Source organism: Sinohyriopsis cumingii, chromosome 6, assembly GCF_028554795.1.
Source record: "Sinohyriopsis cumingii isolate HCF-2022 chromosome 6, ASM2855479v2, whole genome shotgun sequence".
Taxonomy (NCBI): Eukaryota; Metazoa; Mollusca; class Bivalvia; order Unionida; family Unionidae; genus Sinohyriopsis; species Sinohyriopsis cumingii.
Window position 1 is genome coordinate 19225942 of NC_142966.1, and position 18213 is coordinate 19244154.

Sequence of the window (18213 nt, forward strand, 5' to 3'; positions counted from 1 at the left end):
AAATTTAAAAAAAAAAATGTCGTATAAGTGTTTGTCTCTTGTTTGTGTTATCTCTGTTCACCCGCTCTTTGCTCAATACTGTGACGTCACCTCCCCTTGTTGCAACAGTGTTACCAATCTCCCCTACCGTGATGTCAGACGCTATAGAAACTCCTTGTTCGTAAACAGACCCAATATTCTCCATGTTCAATTTCCCATTGTCCCTAAACAGTCACAAAGGGGTCTGTATTGTATTTTCCCATTGTCCCAATAAATCTTGTCCCTAAACAGTCCCGCGGTGGTGGTTTGTAATGTCTTTTCCCATTGTCCCTACATCGTCCCACTTCACTACTCACGGCTAAAGACGTGGAGTCATGGATGGTACACGTGCTCCTTTTTTGTTGTGCTTATTATTGTGGCAAAATATGCGGATGAAGTTGTTGATCCAGACATTGTGGCATCTGACCTATTCATTGTTTAGCATGCCGCCTAACTAAGCCGCAGACGCGTATAGGATATTTCCCATCATCCAAACCAAACAGAATGGCCGATTTTACATGACACTGGAGTTTGAACTTGTCCACATCGCAAACCTTCACCGAAAACTCAGTACCGTCAAACCTTAATTGACGCATGTGGCCTTTATACTTACATGGCCACTCAGCATTCACACACCATTACTTGAAAGATGATCTAATGTATTGCGTAAATTAATCATTGTTATACAGCTTTGGCCTCGCAACAGCTTCTGCTGCGTTCGAGACTGCCCATCCATGACCTACGCTAATGCAGTTTTCGACGAGTCACAGCATAAGTACCTTTGCGTCATTGGCTAGCTACTCGTTTTCTTCTGCCTAAAACCAAGCAGGTTGACTCCTGAAGCAACTCGTCGTATTGATCACTTGGTTTCGCTGGCCTCCTTGTTTTTCCGATCTCGCTGAAAGCAGAAGGCTAAACTTTACACCACCAAGCGTCTGTACATCGCAACCGACCACCTAGTTTACCCTTCGTTCCATGACCTAAAGGAATGCCATAGCATCTGCTGCAAACCTGTTGTTTTAGGGGACTATTGCTGAATAGTCTCTTACTAGTGAACCTGGCCTTTGCAATAGGAAGACGGTGCAGACATTGGAGCCCTCTCACAGCGCGACGCTGACAATGGCTTTTCGAGCCCTGGTGCGGATCGCTCCTTGACTCTGCCACCACCCTTTCAGCCATATGCATTTTAGAACCTGCTCTATTCGTGCACATTTGGGGAATGTGATGGCCCGGGCATATATGAACTGAGCAGGACCAACACAGCCTCTTGTGGTTATATACTATGCCTGTCATATTCTTCAGATGACATATTTTCTATAGTTACACGCGAGTATGTATACTTAGTCGTCCAAAAATTTCCCAAACACAAATGAATTGACATGCTTCTTATTCCTGAGTTATCCCTGATTGATATTTTCATATAGAGTGTAAGGATGTGTGTATCCAGTAGCTGCAGTAATCTCTAATTGAACAATTGTGTTCAAGAATTAAACGTATAAATATATCATTTCTGTTTATACCCACCAAATTTTCAACTGGTCTCAGACAATTACATACGACTCCATCTGGTCCTGAGACAGAGCTCGAAACACGGCAAGAGTTGCCATTTTCTTAAGGACTCTGCCGGATGTTTCTCTGGCATTTACTTTTATCAGCGCTAGCATTCTGGACACAATCCTTCGCACTTATTGCAAATCTTAGGTTTTACTGTAGCTCCAGCTCTACACATAAAACATGACTGAAATTCAACTATTTTGTATACGTGACCTTGTATTTGTGACTATTTCCCAACGCTTGGTACAAACTACAAACTTTGAGCACTTATAATTCTAAGCTCAGGTCTCGTCTATAACTGTTGCATATACTGTAGCTCGCGTGTCTCGTATACTATAGCACGCGTGTCTCTTTTGTGTAGATACTTAGCCAGTACGTACATTACCTTGCTTTGCATTCTGCTAATTGCTCGTGGTCGTTTGTGATCGAGTACTCTCATAATATGGGGTAAAGGATCCAAAACTGCTACTGTATGGATTACCGAGGGGGTGGGGGCCCTGCCAATGGTGTATGTGTTGGCGGTGTACAAAATTGTTGGTGCCGGTTATAAAGTCGGGGTAAAAATAAAATTATCCTCGGTTTTAGGTGTAACGGTATCAGAAATGATGACTCACATGTTCGCCCCTAAAATGTTCCCAGGGTGGGGGTAAAATAAAATGGCCCACGTCTCAAAGGCGGACTAAGAAATTGCTGTTATCCCGTTATTTCAGTGAATATCAACATAGTGAAATAAGGAAAAAAGATTGTTTCTCACTTTTGACAGGTTATTTCTTTCTTTTTGCGGGGGTGGGGGGTGGAGAGGGATTGATTATACATCTATTATATCCGTGCTGTCGGCTGACATTACTTCTTTTCCTATATGAAAAACTTTGGAATCTAGCGCCATACAGGGGTCAGGTCTTTTCCTCGTGTTGATGTTAGTTTGTGTGCGTATTTATATATAACATAGGTTGTACCGAGACACTCGATCTCACGCCAAAGGGTTGTATTGAACCTGCAACATTCTACGTATTGGTGGTTCCACCTAATATGTATAGTCGATATAACACGTTGTGCCCTTTGTTTCAGATATTTTCACTGGACAACAAATTTTTACAAAAGTTATGTTACTGAAATAAAATTAGTCAATTCTTATCAATTTTTATGTGCTGAACACGAATATGACAGTCAAATTGCAAAATTGGCTCTAGTTTTTTTGTAATCTGCAAGAAATTAATGTTTACATAACGAAATGCATTCCAATAGTAAAAGGTCAACTGTAATAGCCTACCTATAAAAAATCAAGTCATTAACTACATCTTAGATTTCTTCGCCTGTCTCTTGTACAGCTGTTCGGGAGCATCTCTGAGGAGTGTCCAGCAGTAGTCAGCCAGCATTGTAGTGGACCATTTTCCCTGGTATCTTTGTTCCATTGTTGCGATATCTTGATGAAATCGTTCGCCGTGTTCATCACTAACAATACCACAGTTGCTAGGAAAGAAATCCAAATGGGAATGAAGGAAGTGAATCTTTAGAGACATATTGCAGCCAAGTTTCTTATACTTCATCAACATGTCTTCTACTAGTTCCTTATAGTTTTCTGCCCTAACATTTCCGAGGAAGTTTGTAGAAACTAGGCGAAAAGCATTCCATGCTTGTTTCGCGTCACCTTCCAGCAAGTTGTTGAACCGGTCATCTTTGAAAAGCTCTCGAATCTGAGGACCCACAAAAACTCCCTCTTTAATCTTTGCTTCGCTGAGTCGAGGGAATTTTTCATGCAGGTATCGGAATGCTGGCAAAGTCCGGTCAATGGCTTTCACGAAGTTCTTCATCAAACCTATTTTGATGTGAAGGGGTGGTAGCAAGATTTTCTGAGCCTCAACCAGAGCTGGGTGTTGGATATTCTTCTCTCCAATGGCTACATTCTGCCTGTGAGTCCATTCCTTCCTCATGTAGTGCATTTCCCTTGCTCGGCTATCCCACTCGCATAAGAAACACATGTATTTTGTATATCCTTGCTGCAGTCCCATTAAAAGGGCAACTACCTTCAAATCACCACAGAGGTGCCAGCTGTACTTGTTATACTCAATGGAATTCAGTAGCTGCCTTAAGTTATCGTATGTCTCTTTCATGTGGACAGCATACGCTACTGGAATAGATGGAAGAATGTTTCCATTGTGCAAAAGCACAGCCTTGAGACTCAGTTTCGAAGAGTCCACAAATAGTCTCCATTCTTGTGGGTCATGAGTGATTTTTAAAGCATTCATGAGGCCCTCAATATCGGAACAGAATATCAGATTACTTTCCTTTCTGAAGAAAGGCTCCAATTGCTGGTGGCGCTTTCGATATGCAGTAATTGTGACATCTTCTTCTAGAAGATTCCATTGTTGGAGTCTTGATCCTAGCAATTCTGCCTTGTTCTTTGATAAGTCCAAATCACGAATCAGGTCATTTAGTTCTTCCTGTGTTATTCTGTGTGGGGTTGATGATGCACCACAGTGAAAATCTGGATCACTGCATGCTGATGGACCAGGAGAAGAACAGGTCGACTCACCTTTGTCTTCGTCAGATGAATCAAGAGAATATTCTGCTGGAGGTTCTGGAATAGGAAGTCCCTCACCATGTGGAACTGGTCTCAATGCAGACGGAATGTTTGGGTAGACTATTCTCGACTTCTTTCGCTTCGTTATTCCGCCGGAAAGAGGAGGAACCAAGCAGAAGTAACAGTCATTTAGGTGGTTGCTTGGCTCTCTCCACACCATTGGGACTGCAAACGGCATTGATGACCTTTTGCAATTCAACCACTGTGAAAGCTGTGTTGTACATGTAGCACAGCATATATGCGGAGCCCAAGGCTTGTCTTGGTCACCAACCTTGCATCCGAAGTAAAGATGATATGCCTTCTTCACTTGAGAATTGATACTTTTCTTCTGGTTGGCAAATGTCACTTCCCCACAAATATAGCAAAAATTGTCCGCGGTATTAACACACTTTCGAGGCATTACTGTTCTTTATTGTACGTAAATGGATAAAATAATAAGTTTTATGTAACAGTAGCTTGAACTGTCTCGCACAACGTCTAAAATATTTTAAATGCTGAACCTATCTGATTGGGCTTTATATAGTACACTGCTTACGTCAGCTTCAGCAGCCGCCTGGCATTAGTATAATAGGCCTACACATGTATAGTACACTGCTGACGTCAACTTACTTCAACAGCCGCAATGCATTAGTATTGCATTGCATCAGAAAATGATGCAATCAACTGTGGATGATGTGAGCATGATGGTATTATGCAATGTTACATCATTATTCCGGATGTTGCTGCAGTCCTACTGGAGAAATTTACACAGTGAAACATAGAAAATGAGGTATATGAATATCTTCAAAACGAGAGCCAATACAAATTTTTCACGGTTATATTCGTGTTCGGCACACCAAAATACTACAGATTAGGGCCTTTTCAAGTCAGTAATGATTTCACTGTTGACCAGTGTAATATGTTGTCTTCGAGTGCGCACGCGATCAGAAGAGCATTCGACAACGCTCAAGTTGGTTGGTTGCCGTCGTGCAGTTTGTGTGTAGGAAGTGCACAATGAACCATCAACTAGAAGTTGTAAAGAGGCGACTCCTCTGCATTGTCGTAGTCTTACAGCCCACGATCAATCGAGTTGCGAGTGTGCCGATCCATATAGCCAGCATTCGACAGTTTGCAAGATAGGACAAACGCCTCGCACGACACAACAGGGTGATTTGCACAGTTGCCATAGCGGAAAGCCCTCATTAGTCTTTCTAGTTATGTAGTTGCTGGATCCACCGAAAAGGATGTACCACCACTAGGAACTAGCTTGACTTGTGGCATTTTCCTATAGCTTCTCGACACGTGAGAGCTCCATCTCCTGCACACTTCCCCAAGATATCGTACAACTGTCTCCAGCAAAGCCACCCGATTCTCTAGGTCACGGGTGTCCAAAGTCGGGCCCGCGAGCCAATCACGGCCCGCGGTAAGATTTCATACGGCCCGCAGCTTCGGTCATATAATGTATTATTTATGGCCCGCTAGCACGCGAACCCTTCTCTGCTCATTTCTGCCATAGCAACTAAAAGAAAAAGAGGAAAGTTGACAGTGACGGCCGCCGCTTTCAGGAGAGATGGGAATTACAGAACTTTTTCACTGAAAATGGAGGCAATTGTGTTTGTCTCATTTGTAACGAGACGGTTGCCTTGTTTAAAGATTTCAACGTGAAGAGACACTACCAGACTAAACATGCTAACACATACGATAAGCTAACAGGGAGTGACCGCGCTGAAAAAGTGAAGCAACTCCAATTTGCTCTGGCATCACAAGAGCGATTCATCGCGCGGGCCTGTGAGTCAAAGGAAAATATCACCAAAGCAAGCTACGAAGTGGCCATGTTATTAGCTAAACATGGCAAATCTTTTACTGAAGGTACATTTATCAAAGACTATGTCATGAAAATGGTGGAGAACATTTCTGTCACGAGAAGAAGCAAGAATTTATGAATGTTTGCCTGGCACGTAACACTGTAGCACGGAGAGTTGAGGACATATCGTCAGCTATTCAGAGACAACTGAGGGACAGGGGAGTGACTTTTGATTATTTCTCATTAGCCTGTGATGAAATCACCGATGCTTCTGACACTGCACAGCTCTTGATTTTTTTTTAAGAGGAGCTGACGACAACATGAACGTAACAGAGGAGCTGCTTGACCTCCAAAGCCTTAAAGACCAAACCAGAGGTACGAATTTATTCGTTTCTATTTGTGATGCTGTTGTTGATATGAAACTACCGTGGAGTAAAGTTTCTGGAATCATTACCGATGGTGCGCCTGCCATGGCTGGTGAGCGAAGTGGATTGTCAACACTGATCTGCAATAAAGTCAGCGAAGGAGAAGGTAACGGTATTAAACTACACTGTATAATTCATCAGCAGGCTCTCTGCGTCAAACATCTCAAATCTGATCATGTTATGAAACCAGTGGTAAAGGCAATCAATTATATTCGCTCTAAAGCTCTACAACACCGACAGTTTCAGCAGTTCTTGCTTGACATCCAAGCTGAATACGGAGACGTAATATATCACAAAGATGTGAGGTGGCTAAGTCGGGGTCCGCAATGCAGCGATTTTTCTCTCTCAGAGAAGAAAAAAGACATTTTTTGTGTGAAAAGGGGCAACCGATGGAAGAATTGTCCGATCCCTTATGGCTGGCAGATTTGTCTTTTTTGGTTGGCATAACGAAGCATCTGAATGGGCTGAATTTTAGTCTTCAAGGACGAGATGCAGTGGTGAGCCAGCTATACGCTCACGTCAAGGCCTTTGGAACGAAAATGCAACTTTTCCAAAGACACTTGTCCCAAACAGAGCCCTGCACCGCGCACTTCCCAGCTTTGAAAGAGGTAATCGACAGTTTCCCACAGGACAACATCGGCGTGCAAATGAAGAGTTATGCAACAGCTATCGCATCTCTTTCTGTGGAATTCAACAAACGCTTTCAGGATTTTGTAGTTATTGAAAAGGACATGTTGCTTTTCTCTTCTCCCTTTTCCGTGGACCCTGATAATGCTCCTCCACAGCTGCAGCTGAAGCTCATTGAGCTGCAGTGTGACGACGAGTGGCGCGCCAAACACTAGCAGCTTTCTCTTGTTGACTTTTACGGGCAGCTGGATAAAGGCAGATTTCCAGAAATGCGAACATTTGCTAAGAAATGCTGAGCTTATTCGGCTCCACATATTTGTGTGAGCAGACATTCTTTGTCATGAACTTAAACAAAAACCGATTGAGGTCAAGACTAAGCGACTTCCACTTACGTGACGTTTTACGCATCTCAACCACTGCCCTCAAACCAGACCTGGCCTCTTTAGTGAATTCCAGATCTCAATATCACCCTTCTCATTAGTGTCAGCAAGTTATCGGTTTCTTGATCAAACTGAATTTGAGTGTTTTGAACGGTAACATCTGTCACTATTAACAGTGAAAAGCCAAAAACACACTTATGCACTTGGACTTATGGCACTTATTTTATTAAACTCTTGAATAAGATTTGGTTATAACTGTCGATGTTATGTACCTGTACATGTGGCACAAACTATTATTTTCTAAAAGATCTTTTAAAAGACAAAAGTAAAATTCACTTGTTTTAAAATTTAATGATAACAGTAAACTTTGCATTAGTTATAACTCCTGTTTAAAATGACTATGAGGCAGAGATATTTATCTAACCCATGGAAATTTAAGGTATTACATACAGTTCAATGTTATCTGACTATCCAGATATGAATGAACGGCAGAATTGTATTTTTAGAGTTGTTCATGTCTGCCTGAGTGGCTTATATTTAGTTACATTGCCATTTGAAAAATAAAGATAATTGTGACAATGAAAATTGTTTTATTTATTGTTTATTTGGTTTTTTATATTTATTTATTGTTCTATAACAGTGTATATTTGCATGTAACTTTTGTGGTTATAAAAACATCAGAAGGAACTATTGCCCCCCGGGCATCTTCACTTTATCAAATCTGGCCCTCTTTGCAAAACGTTTGGACACCCCTGCGAGTCTAGGTGTTCTTTCACAGGATCTCCTCGTATGGGTCTTCCTTTGATGACTCCACATTTGCTAACGTATCGCTCAGTATCACCTCTAGGAGCTGTGCTAAATTTTGAACCACATCTTTTTCTCGATCTTTTGCAGGACATCCTCTTTCAACGCAGAGTTTCCATCCACCGACTTCCATGTCCGGTAGAGTCTGTTGGTGCCGATACCGTACCGCTTCCATGCCTCGTCGGAAGAGATTGTTTTTCCGCGAAGGTCTCGTATTTCCTGCTTATGCTATAGTAATAGGCTTCTCGTGGGTGATATTATAACATACCTAGTGATATCTCTATTAGACCTAATACACCTGGTACATATGTATCGTACAACCATCAACACCAAACAGAAGGAAAAAAAAAAATCGTTGTCGGCGTATTTCGCATAAATATACTGCACAAATATCAGATATATACTGCACTAATACCAATATTATCAGAATAGTTTGTTGCAATCCCAGGATGTATGCAACAACGGAAACTCGCGTGTTTAGTCGACGGAGTAAAGACCCTACGACTAAGCAAGTCGTCGTCGTTCGGGGGCCCCGAGTGGCCAAGTGGTCTAAAGCGCTCTCCGTTACGGATCACTGCCATCTCACCTCTGTCTGAGTGGGTTCGCGTCTAGGATTCGGCCAATGTGAGACAACTTGCCAGTAGCTTCTCGTGGGTTGGTGGTTCTTCCCGGGTTCTTCCTCCACTATTAATACTGGCCGCCATGCATAGCCTATCGTGTGCTGAAAAATGGGCGAACACATCTGCCGTTCTTCCATACAGATTTTGAATACCTCCACCTTAGCTACTAATAAAACGATAGCAAGTGTATTACTATCGGGGTTGTTTTACTGCGAATGCCATACGGTCCAAGATCTAATCCTCGTATCCGCTTCGATCTGTGCTATTGTCGATAGTACTATACCGGAGGTGCTAGAGAGTCCAACAATAAAAAAAATGCAGACGTTTGGGTGGGAGTTGCGTTTTTCGGCATTGCTCCTAGACTATCAGCCACAACGGCTTTGGTAGACAAGCCATCCCCGGTTTTACAAAGCACGCTGCCTTTGGATATTTATTTATTTTTTTGTCTTTGCGGCGAAGGTAGCTAAATGCGTATACGTCGTCAACAAACGCCGGGGGCCCAGTTAGCTGCTAAATGTTCGTGCGACCCTTATGCCCTTCCAAACAGTTGACGGTGGCAATGTCTGGTACTGCGTTGTTGTCGTACGCGCTTTCTTGAAGTATATGCAGTGCTGCCGCTATTCCCTCACGGAGACCCATGCTGCATATACCGCTTGCAACATTTGTATCGGCAACCTATTTTGGAGCTTTGTTAGTTTCCATTATATATATATATATATATATATATATATATATATATATATATATATATATATATATATATATATATATATATATATATATAGTCTGAAATAAAGAATTCCTATCTTCTTATCTTATCTTCTATAATTTAAAAAAAAAATTGTGACCTAGGTCAGATAGAAGAGTATAAAATTATTTATTCTTGCAATAACATCTGAGTCAGAAATCCGTCTTAGTGTAGTGTCTTATATCTGTATTTCATTTGGGCCGGAATTTATTCAAATTATTGTTTTCAAAGGAAATACAAAGTACTTGTCTGAAATAATAATGTTGAAATAAATACTTGCATTTATAGGGAAATTCAGTATAGGATATTTTCTTGCAGGTTAATATTTTGATTCAACGAAAGATATTTGGCACATCATTACTATTAAGGCAATCATGGGCACATCAACAATTTCAGCGTTAGATTCATTTTGGAATACCTCTAAAGTTTATTCAGAACTTTGTTCTTTAGGACTTGTGTTAGTAACTGTGTGTGTGTGTGTGTGTGTGTGATTTGGAATTTTTGACGTAGCTTAAAAAAAAAATATTCCGTCATATCACTACGACGTTTGCATTGTGGCAGTTTACTGTAATGTCTAGCACTGGGGCATCGTGCCATTGACCAAGTCACATTGTCCTGACACCAGGCCGACCAGTCCTAACACTAACTTCTTAATGCTGAGCGTCTAGCGAGGCAGCTGCTATTGCCATATTTTGCCATATGTAAGTCTTTGGTATGACTCTGCCGGTGTTCGAACTCGCGATCTTCCGCATCTGAGGCGGACGCTCTACCACTCAGGCCAGCGGAGCTGTCCTGTTAATAACTCCATGATTACTTGGGATTTCATTTGCAATACCGTGAGTTTTTGTACTTTATCATTTTGTAGTTTAGGGAAATCAATTATTTGTTGAATTTTACAAAGCTGGTTGGTTCTCACTCTGTTCTATTACTTTTTTTTAAATCCATAAATTCGTAATAAGTTGATAGTTTCCATCACAGAAGTCTGGCGTTTCATCAATAAAGTATGACGAAAACTGACAACTTGAAATCACCTTACCTGTACAATAAATATACACTTATTGTACTGATAAGGTGATTTTGCATTGTCACAGATTTCTTCGTACTTTATTAAAATGTCAAACTCTGTGGTTCCTCCGAGAAATTTTTTCCTAGCTTAACTCAATTTTCAGGTCAGCTTCGTTAAATGTAGCTAAAAGTAATTCGTTTTAAATACTTCGAATGATGTATCTTTTGGCTACATTTAATGACGTTGACCTGAAAATTTACCGAGTGACAGATAGCCAAATTTGCGATTTTGTTTGGAACGAACAATAATCTGCAAAAGTCTTCCGTATTTTGTATCCTTCTGGAGCCTTTATCCGTATCCATGCCATAATTTAAATGTATGTTGGTATTCTGGGCCAAGTTTAATTGGCTAGTGTTTATACTCATTGTCATTGATATTATGTACTATAACAAATTCATTCGTATAATAATGATGGATTAAAGTAAATTACATATAACAAACACAAAAAACAACGCTATTTTCTTTGAAAAATAGAGAAATATCTAGCGATTTATCATTCTCGCATAATCACGCGCAGCTGCGAGATTGTCGCCATTTTAGAACTTCCTCATTAAAACAAGGATAGTTACTACTCGTTCACGATGAAGCATTTACGGTTTAGAGATAAAGGAACCTAATAAAGGTAAATATATCAATTAACTTATAATATGTTATTTACAAACTTGTGGCAATATTTGAAACAAATAAATTTTGGCAGTGGGCTGACATGGATGCTTTAACCAGGGGTGTGACCCAATTTTCGTTGTCACTTTTGACATTTTACTTAAGAACCAAGCTATTTCTTTGCTTGCTTTGATGATATCAAAATAGGTATTTGCATGCGCCCAAAGAGGCTTTTCTGCACGGATTATACTTATAACTGTACATGTTGGGCAAGATTTTACAATTTTGGCTACGTTTATTCTCTCCAGTCTCCTACCCCATGTATTATGTCCCACTGCATATAGCACTGTTTAAAAGATAATTTCTTGTGTAATAAATATACAGAGATTAATACTGTTAAATATACAGAGATTAATGCTGTTAAATACACAGAGATTAACACTGTTAAATATACAGAGATTAATACTCTTAAATATACAGAGATTAATACTCTTTCCCTATTGGCTTAAAGTAGATAGATCTCATCCATCATTGTTTTTGAGGAATGAACCATTAAAGAGGGGTTCTGCTAATAAGGCTGTGATAATTTATAGTAAAAAGTCATACAGGTCATATATGAATCCAACATAGATTCTTTCAGCAATGTGTGCCATACGTTAAAATTTGATCATACATACCTTTAAATGACAGTCATTCACTTTATTCATATCCTCATGCATGCACATACCTTTGGAAGGTCATTGTTTATACACCCTGAGAAGTACCTACAGCAGAATCAATGTTAAAGTATGTGGACATTTTTGGACGAGTTCAGTCTTCAGGTGCAATCCAGTACAATCCAGATTGAATGTCATGTACTGTGATGTCACAATGAAAGCTACGTATGTTGATAAACAAATTGTTACTACCTTATATTGTGACAATTAGACACAATGTGCTATTTTCTTGACCCGGTTTAGTACATGGCCATTAAAGGGTTGTTATAGGGTTTAATAGCATTTTTCAGAACATGATAGGCTCTTCATGGTGGCCAGTATAAATGGTGGAGGAGGAACCCAGGAAAACCCCGTCAAGAACCACCAACCCACAAGAAGCTACTGGCAAGCTTTCTCACGCACCCACAGACCCATTTTGTAAAAGTCCATAGTGATTGATAATTAGGTACAGAGCATTCAATAAGCAGGATTGAATAGACTTTGATTAAATACAGTTAGCATTAAATTTTAAAACAACAATTTATATTTAGTTTAAGATGATTAAATGTTCATACATTACATATATGACTTTTACTATAATCCCTTCAGGCCTCTTTTACTCGAGGATTATAGTTTATTTAATCTTTGTTCTTTGTTACAGCACAGGTACTACATATGATCATATCATTATAGGTTTTCAATACCAACTATTTCAGTAATGTGATTTTTTTTAAACAATATTTTTTTTATAGAATTTGATGACACGTACCTTTAAATGGTTATTATTCACATTATTTGGATTGTCATACAATGATACATGCATATTTTTGGGAACATCGCTAGTGACACACCCTGAGAAATTCTAATGATAAAAGTGTAAGTGTTAATGTACGTTGACATTTTTGTATTAGGGCAGCCTAAGACTGATCCAGTACAAACCAGATGAATTTCACCATTTTCATGTCATAATGAAAGCTGTGTGTATTACAAAAACTTTTGTACTATCCTATACTCACTCTCTCTCTCTAAAAAATACAAATAAATAAACATGCACAACTAAAAAACAATGCATTGTCTATTCATATAGTAATTTTATTAGTTCATTTTCCTTTTAGTTTATAGTTGTACTTTTAACAGTATCTTTCATCTTTTTGTAGCAATATTAGAAACCAATACATTGCATATAACATATATAAGCCAGTACAAAAACTCAAATAAACCTTTTTAACCAAATGGAAGCTAATTTACTGCCTGTCATAAAATGTGTACTTTCATCAGTTTTATTGTACTTTGTCCCAGAATACATTTTTCATCGAAAAATCAGAGATTCATCTTCTTTTTATTAAATTACACTTGAACTTTTAAATCTTTCTCATATTGCAGCAGTTATAAACCAACAAAAGCTACAGTGATTCCCCCAACCCCTTTGTAATCAAAATGATGCATTTGACTCTGCAAGCTTACTGACCTCTTTGTTGCGAAAGAATGCCTTGGGTGATAATGTGTTCTCCAGATATCTTGTGGTGAACAAGGGTAGACATTTGAAAATTCTTAAACCCTGTTATGAAAGAATGATTCACTTTTGCAGTCATCACAATCACGCGATCAAAAGTCACATCTGTAATCACAGCGGATGTACTGTATTTCAGTGAATGGAGTCATTTTCTCCATTTTTCATGAAAGTTACGATCCACAGTTACTCTGTTGTGTTCTGCTTCTTTCACTTTCTTGGCTAGTGATTATGAGTGCCTGCTTCCATTTCAAGATTGTTTTGTAGCCCAACAAGCATTGAGGTTAGTTTGTCTGGATGACATGTTGCTGATCTCGGTGGAAATAATGTGAGTGCTCCTGAGATTAGGGAAGGCTACTCCATCATTTCAGTGCATGTGCTTGAATTATACACGTTGCCATCTGTCATCCTATGCATTGGATACTGAATAAATCTTGATTGCATTATGCGAGTCCTTTGAATCAAAAATATGCACTGGAACAAAGTGTGTGCATCATAACTCTAGTGTACATCTCAGCCACACAAATGTGCATAAAAGGAAGCACTGATTAAATAGACTTTAGTGAAACTATATTAAAGTTTAGAACACTATTGATATTTGGTATAATTTTCATAAATGCACTTATATGACCACATCATATAGTTTAGTCTTCATCAAAATTCTCATGCAGGTTCAAATGAAGTGTGTCTATGCTTGATCCAGTTATCATTCACTAATTTTAACGTTAGCATGAAAGTCTACATTAGAAAACTTAAAGTAGTTGTTAAGAGGAGATATTTTTGTAAAAAAAATTCTTGTGATTTTAAAATGTGTTCATTCTTTCTTAGAAGCTAAATCCCAAATTAAAACAGCACCAACATGAAAATAGCCTAGAATATAAGATCATACTAATGGTGTTGGCACATGTTTATGTAAAGCTGAGTATGGCCTGCATAGTTTTTTTTAAAATTATCAATGAATGTTATGAGAAATTGAAATGTTAAAAGCAGCCCTTTACATAATGGGGAATCGGATTATTCAGTCAATTAAAGATTGGCTCCGACCCTAGAGGTTAGGAATTTTTCATTGCAAAATGATTTTTTAGGGGGAATTTATTAATACATACTTATTTTTTGCAATTTATTAACCTTCATCACTTGTAATTTTGGATGCAGTATATTTTTTTTTATATGTCTCATTATTGCAGATTAAAAAGGTAATATTATAATTAAAAAGTATAATTTTGTTCTTGTTTTGTAGAGAAGTTGCTTTTTTAAATAGTAGCATTAGTGAGAAATTGATGTTGTGTTCTTGGTACTCAAAAAACTTGTATAAGAAGTCCTTTGTACTAAACAAACATTCATCTAACTTAATATGAATTTTGGCTGCATTTTTATAATTATGTTTGCCACGTAAAGATGTTATTAAAATAAAGGTACCCTTGTGAACAGATGGCAGCACACCCAAGTCAAGAAACTGAAGTAATGACCATTTTTAAAACTGTATTCCATTGCCAATGTATGCAGTCAACTATCCAAACAGAAAAAAAATCTAATTAAGAAAGGTCTTTATGTCTGTTATTATGAAAGTGGGAATATGTCTGCTTTCTTCATCTTTTTGACAATGCAAATATGTTATAGACTCCAAATTCTTATGCCGGTAGTATCCTTGGTAGAAGTGATTTGTGTTAAATAAACCACTCAATTTTTTTTTTTATACAGTGCAATTATAATCAGAGTATGAATGGAATTCCTGTTGAAAATTCCGTGCAGATCAGTATAAAAAAAATTCCAGTTGACTAAATCTAGTGGTGACATGATTATGATTAATATTACATGTGTTCAAAATCTCAGTGGTTCAGTGATTTTTTAAATTCAGACTTTCATACGAGTATTAGTTCAAGTGTTTACTGGGTCCGATAAATGCAGTTTCCACAATACCATCTTTAGAAGTTGCAAAGGGATGTGGATGAGGGTGGACGATAAAAATCGAATAAAAAAGTAACCCTTAGTTGAAATCCTTAAGTGATTAATGTACAGGTTAACAACACTTACGATTTGCAGTCCATGAACACATGCAGCATGGTAAACTCTCTGTTTATGACATCCCTGAATTTAGAGTTGTCTTTGCTTTTGAAGATTGGCTTTGCTGTTGTGAAGATACGCTGGATGTTGGTAGCAAAACATTTGTATGCCTGACATCCAAATGCACAGATATTAACCACTCAAAATGGTAGATTGCAAAAATTACAAATAAACTTATTTCTCCTAGTTAAATCCATGGCAACAGGTTTGTAAATTTAAATATGTACTTTTCTTAAATAATATTTGAAACATTTGTCTGTGGACACCAATAACATTTTCAGATATTCTTCAATATAAATATTGATTTATCAAAAGGAATACTGTACAGTAAAACTGGTCTTGAGAGACTACCACTTTTGCCCCAAAATATGGTTTCTCATGACAGGTGGTCTCTCGTCATTGGCCTATATAACATTAGTTCGTGCATTTAATATCTACTGTTTCACAATAGGTGGTCTTTAATAGCAGTGGTCTTTCAAGACAGGTTTGCAGTAATGTTTTTGGAGATTTTTTGTAACTACACTTTTCCAGATGTAACCTTCATTATCAGATATCCCCAGAGTTCCTGTTGTTAAGAAAAGATCTGATCTAGAATAACGATGCAGGTATTCCTCTTATAGAGACTATTTTGGAGTTGTATTCTACAATTCAGGGTTATGGGATTAATGAATGCATTATGTTTTTTAAATGGGCCAGGACAGGTTTTTACAGTATGGATCAATATTGTGTGCAGTTTCTATTATTTAGAACTGAAAAATGATTTCAAATTTTTACTCATTTCACACCTCGCAGTTATACTATTGAATGTAAATAATATTTAAAAATTTAATCATATGAGCCAGTTTTTATCTGCATTCTTCCCACATTCAGTTAAATGGACTATCCAACATTTAAATCCAAGAAGAATTATAGGTTTTGGATGGTTTTCTTATGAAAGATAGATTTAATGTTAACAAGTAACAAGTTGTGCCATCTTTTATACTAAATTAAATTTACCCATTGTGCTTTGCTTCTGTACCAATGAGTATGCAGCAGTTATTTCTAATTGCTGAGTTGTTCTTTTCCCTTGTACAAATGTTTTGAATACATATTGTGGTGTAAATTGTTTTACAAAGTAAACATATGACATGGAAATAATAATCAGTTTATGTTGATCTCTGTAAGGCGTGGTAATTTTAAAAACACTTCTACTTTGTTTCAGTCTTTATCCTGTGCAAGAAACAGAATTTTACATTTGTTAACATTCTCACCATGGTGGTAGAAAGTGATATGGCTTATGCTCTGACTTTGTTACCAAAAAGTTAATTTTATTTAGTTCCAATGTTAGATAACACAAGGAGAGAAAAGCATCATAAGACAGTCTCCACTGGAAAGTATCACTTTTATTGGGCCTGCCTGACTAATGTCTTTTTTATCAAAAATATATTACATTGTAATTTTTGTCTATGACTTTAGATTATATTTTAAGATCATTATTACTTGGATGTAAGCATGTTTACAAATGTTAAAGTCAAATTTATTTTTTCTTTTAAAGAAATTAAAAATGGTCTAGAAGCTTGTTGTTTATGAATTTAGTGGGAAAATGACCCTCATCCTGGCTCTTTTAGCCTTTTATATAAATGTGTCTTTTTACTGCAGAATTACTAATTCCATACCTTAACACCAATATTAGTGGAATTAATTTAAATTGTGATTGAGTTAATATTTGAAAGGATTTATTTATTTAAATTATTCATTGGAATCACAAAGTGCTTAATAATATTTTCAGACTGAATCACTATTTTTGGATTATCATGAACTCATCCAAGGATGGTGTGGATTGTATTATTGTGATACATCAAGACTGTTAGCACATCACCACATTCCAGACTATTTGTAGTGCATTCAAGATTGGAGTTCATTCAGAGCACCAGTGGAATTGATGTAGAATACTCTGTACTTTTGAACTTGTGATAGAACTGTTAGGACTATTTGGGATTTAATTCACAATGCTGAAAGTTCTTTTTAAATTTTCACTTTGTTATTCTAGGGAAATAAATTGCTGAGTTTTACAAACTTGTTGGTTTTCACTGGCTAAGGGCATAGAGTCATAACAACACTGAGCAACATGACAGACATGGAAATGTGCGAAATTTTCATATTTTATTGGGTTATCAGTGCTTTTATTTTTGCACCATTGCTAAAATGCAACTTATGATCTCAGTTACTTGGGTATCATGAACATAATCAAACTTGCACTGACTGAAGGAGTTAAATATGTATGTATAAGGCATGTATATTACAAAACTTCATTTGAAAATTATTTTGATGCTAAACATTTTCTAAATGACATTGTCTATTATTAATTAAAAAATCTTTTTTAGTGTTGCACCATGGTAGAGCTGTCAAGGGGATATTTTATGTACTTCTGTCTCCATGTAGTAACCAGGATTTTAAGATTCATTAAATGTAGGGGACATTTGCTGGCAGTTTGGGTGGAAAATGTCTGGTGAGCTCACTCAAGCTGCAACACACCTTTAGAACAGTAAAGAATTAAGTTGACTACTTCTGATACATGTATAAGGAAAATCAAAGGACATGATAGGTCAATATATCCAAGACGTGAAGTTTTTTTTGTCTACTCGCTGCTGTTGTAAGATAATGATAACATAGTCAATTTCTGGGATGTTGTAAAGAATTGAAACTTTTTCCCCACTGACATAATATTGATGTGCCAACAATAAGGAAAATATTCT

General features: G+C 37.6%; 2 protein-coding genes across 2 annotated transcripts in view; both read left to right on the forward strand.

Moving 5' to 3' along the window:
• Positions 1–6750: 6750 nt before the first annotated feature.
• LOC149796458 (general transcription factor II-I repeat domain-containing protein 2B-like) lies at positions 6751–7203 on the forward strand. The gene has a single exon (XM_089960559.1). It carries the CDS (start codon positions 6751–6753, stop codon positions 7201–7203), a length of 453 nt encoding a protein of 150 aa, XP_089816685.1.
• A 3881-nt stretch (positions 7204–11084) lies between these two features.
• Positions 11085–18213, forward strand: part of LOC149796459 (uncharacterized) — a 108474-nt gene continuing 101345 nt past the window's right edge. The window contains exon 1 of the mRNA XM_089961164.1: positions 11085–11228. The gene's annotated coding sequence lies outside the window, so the exon portion shown is untranslated. The remainder of the gene's footprint in view (positions 11229–18213) is intronic.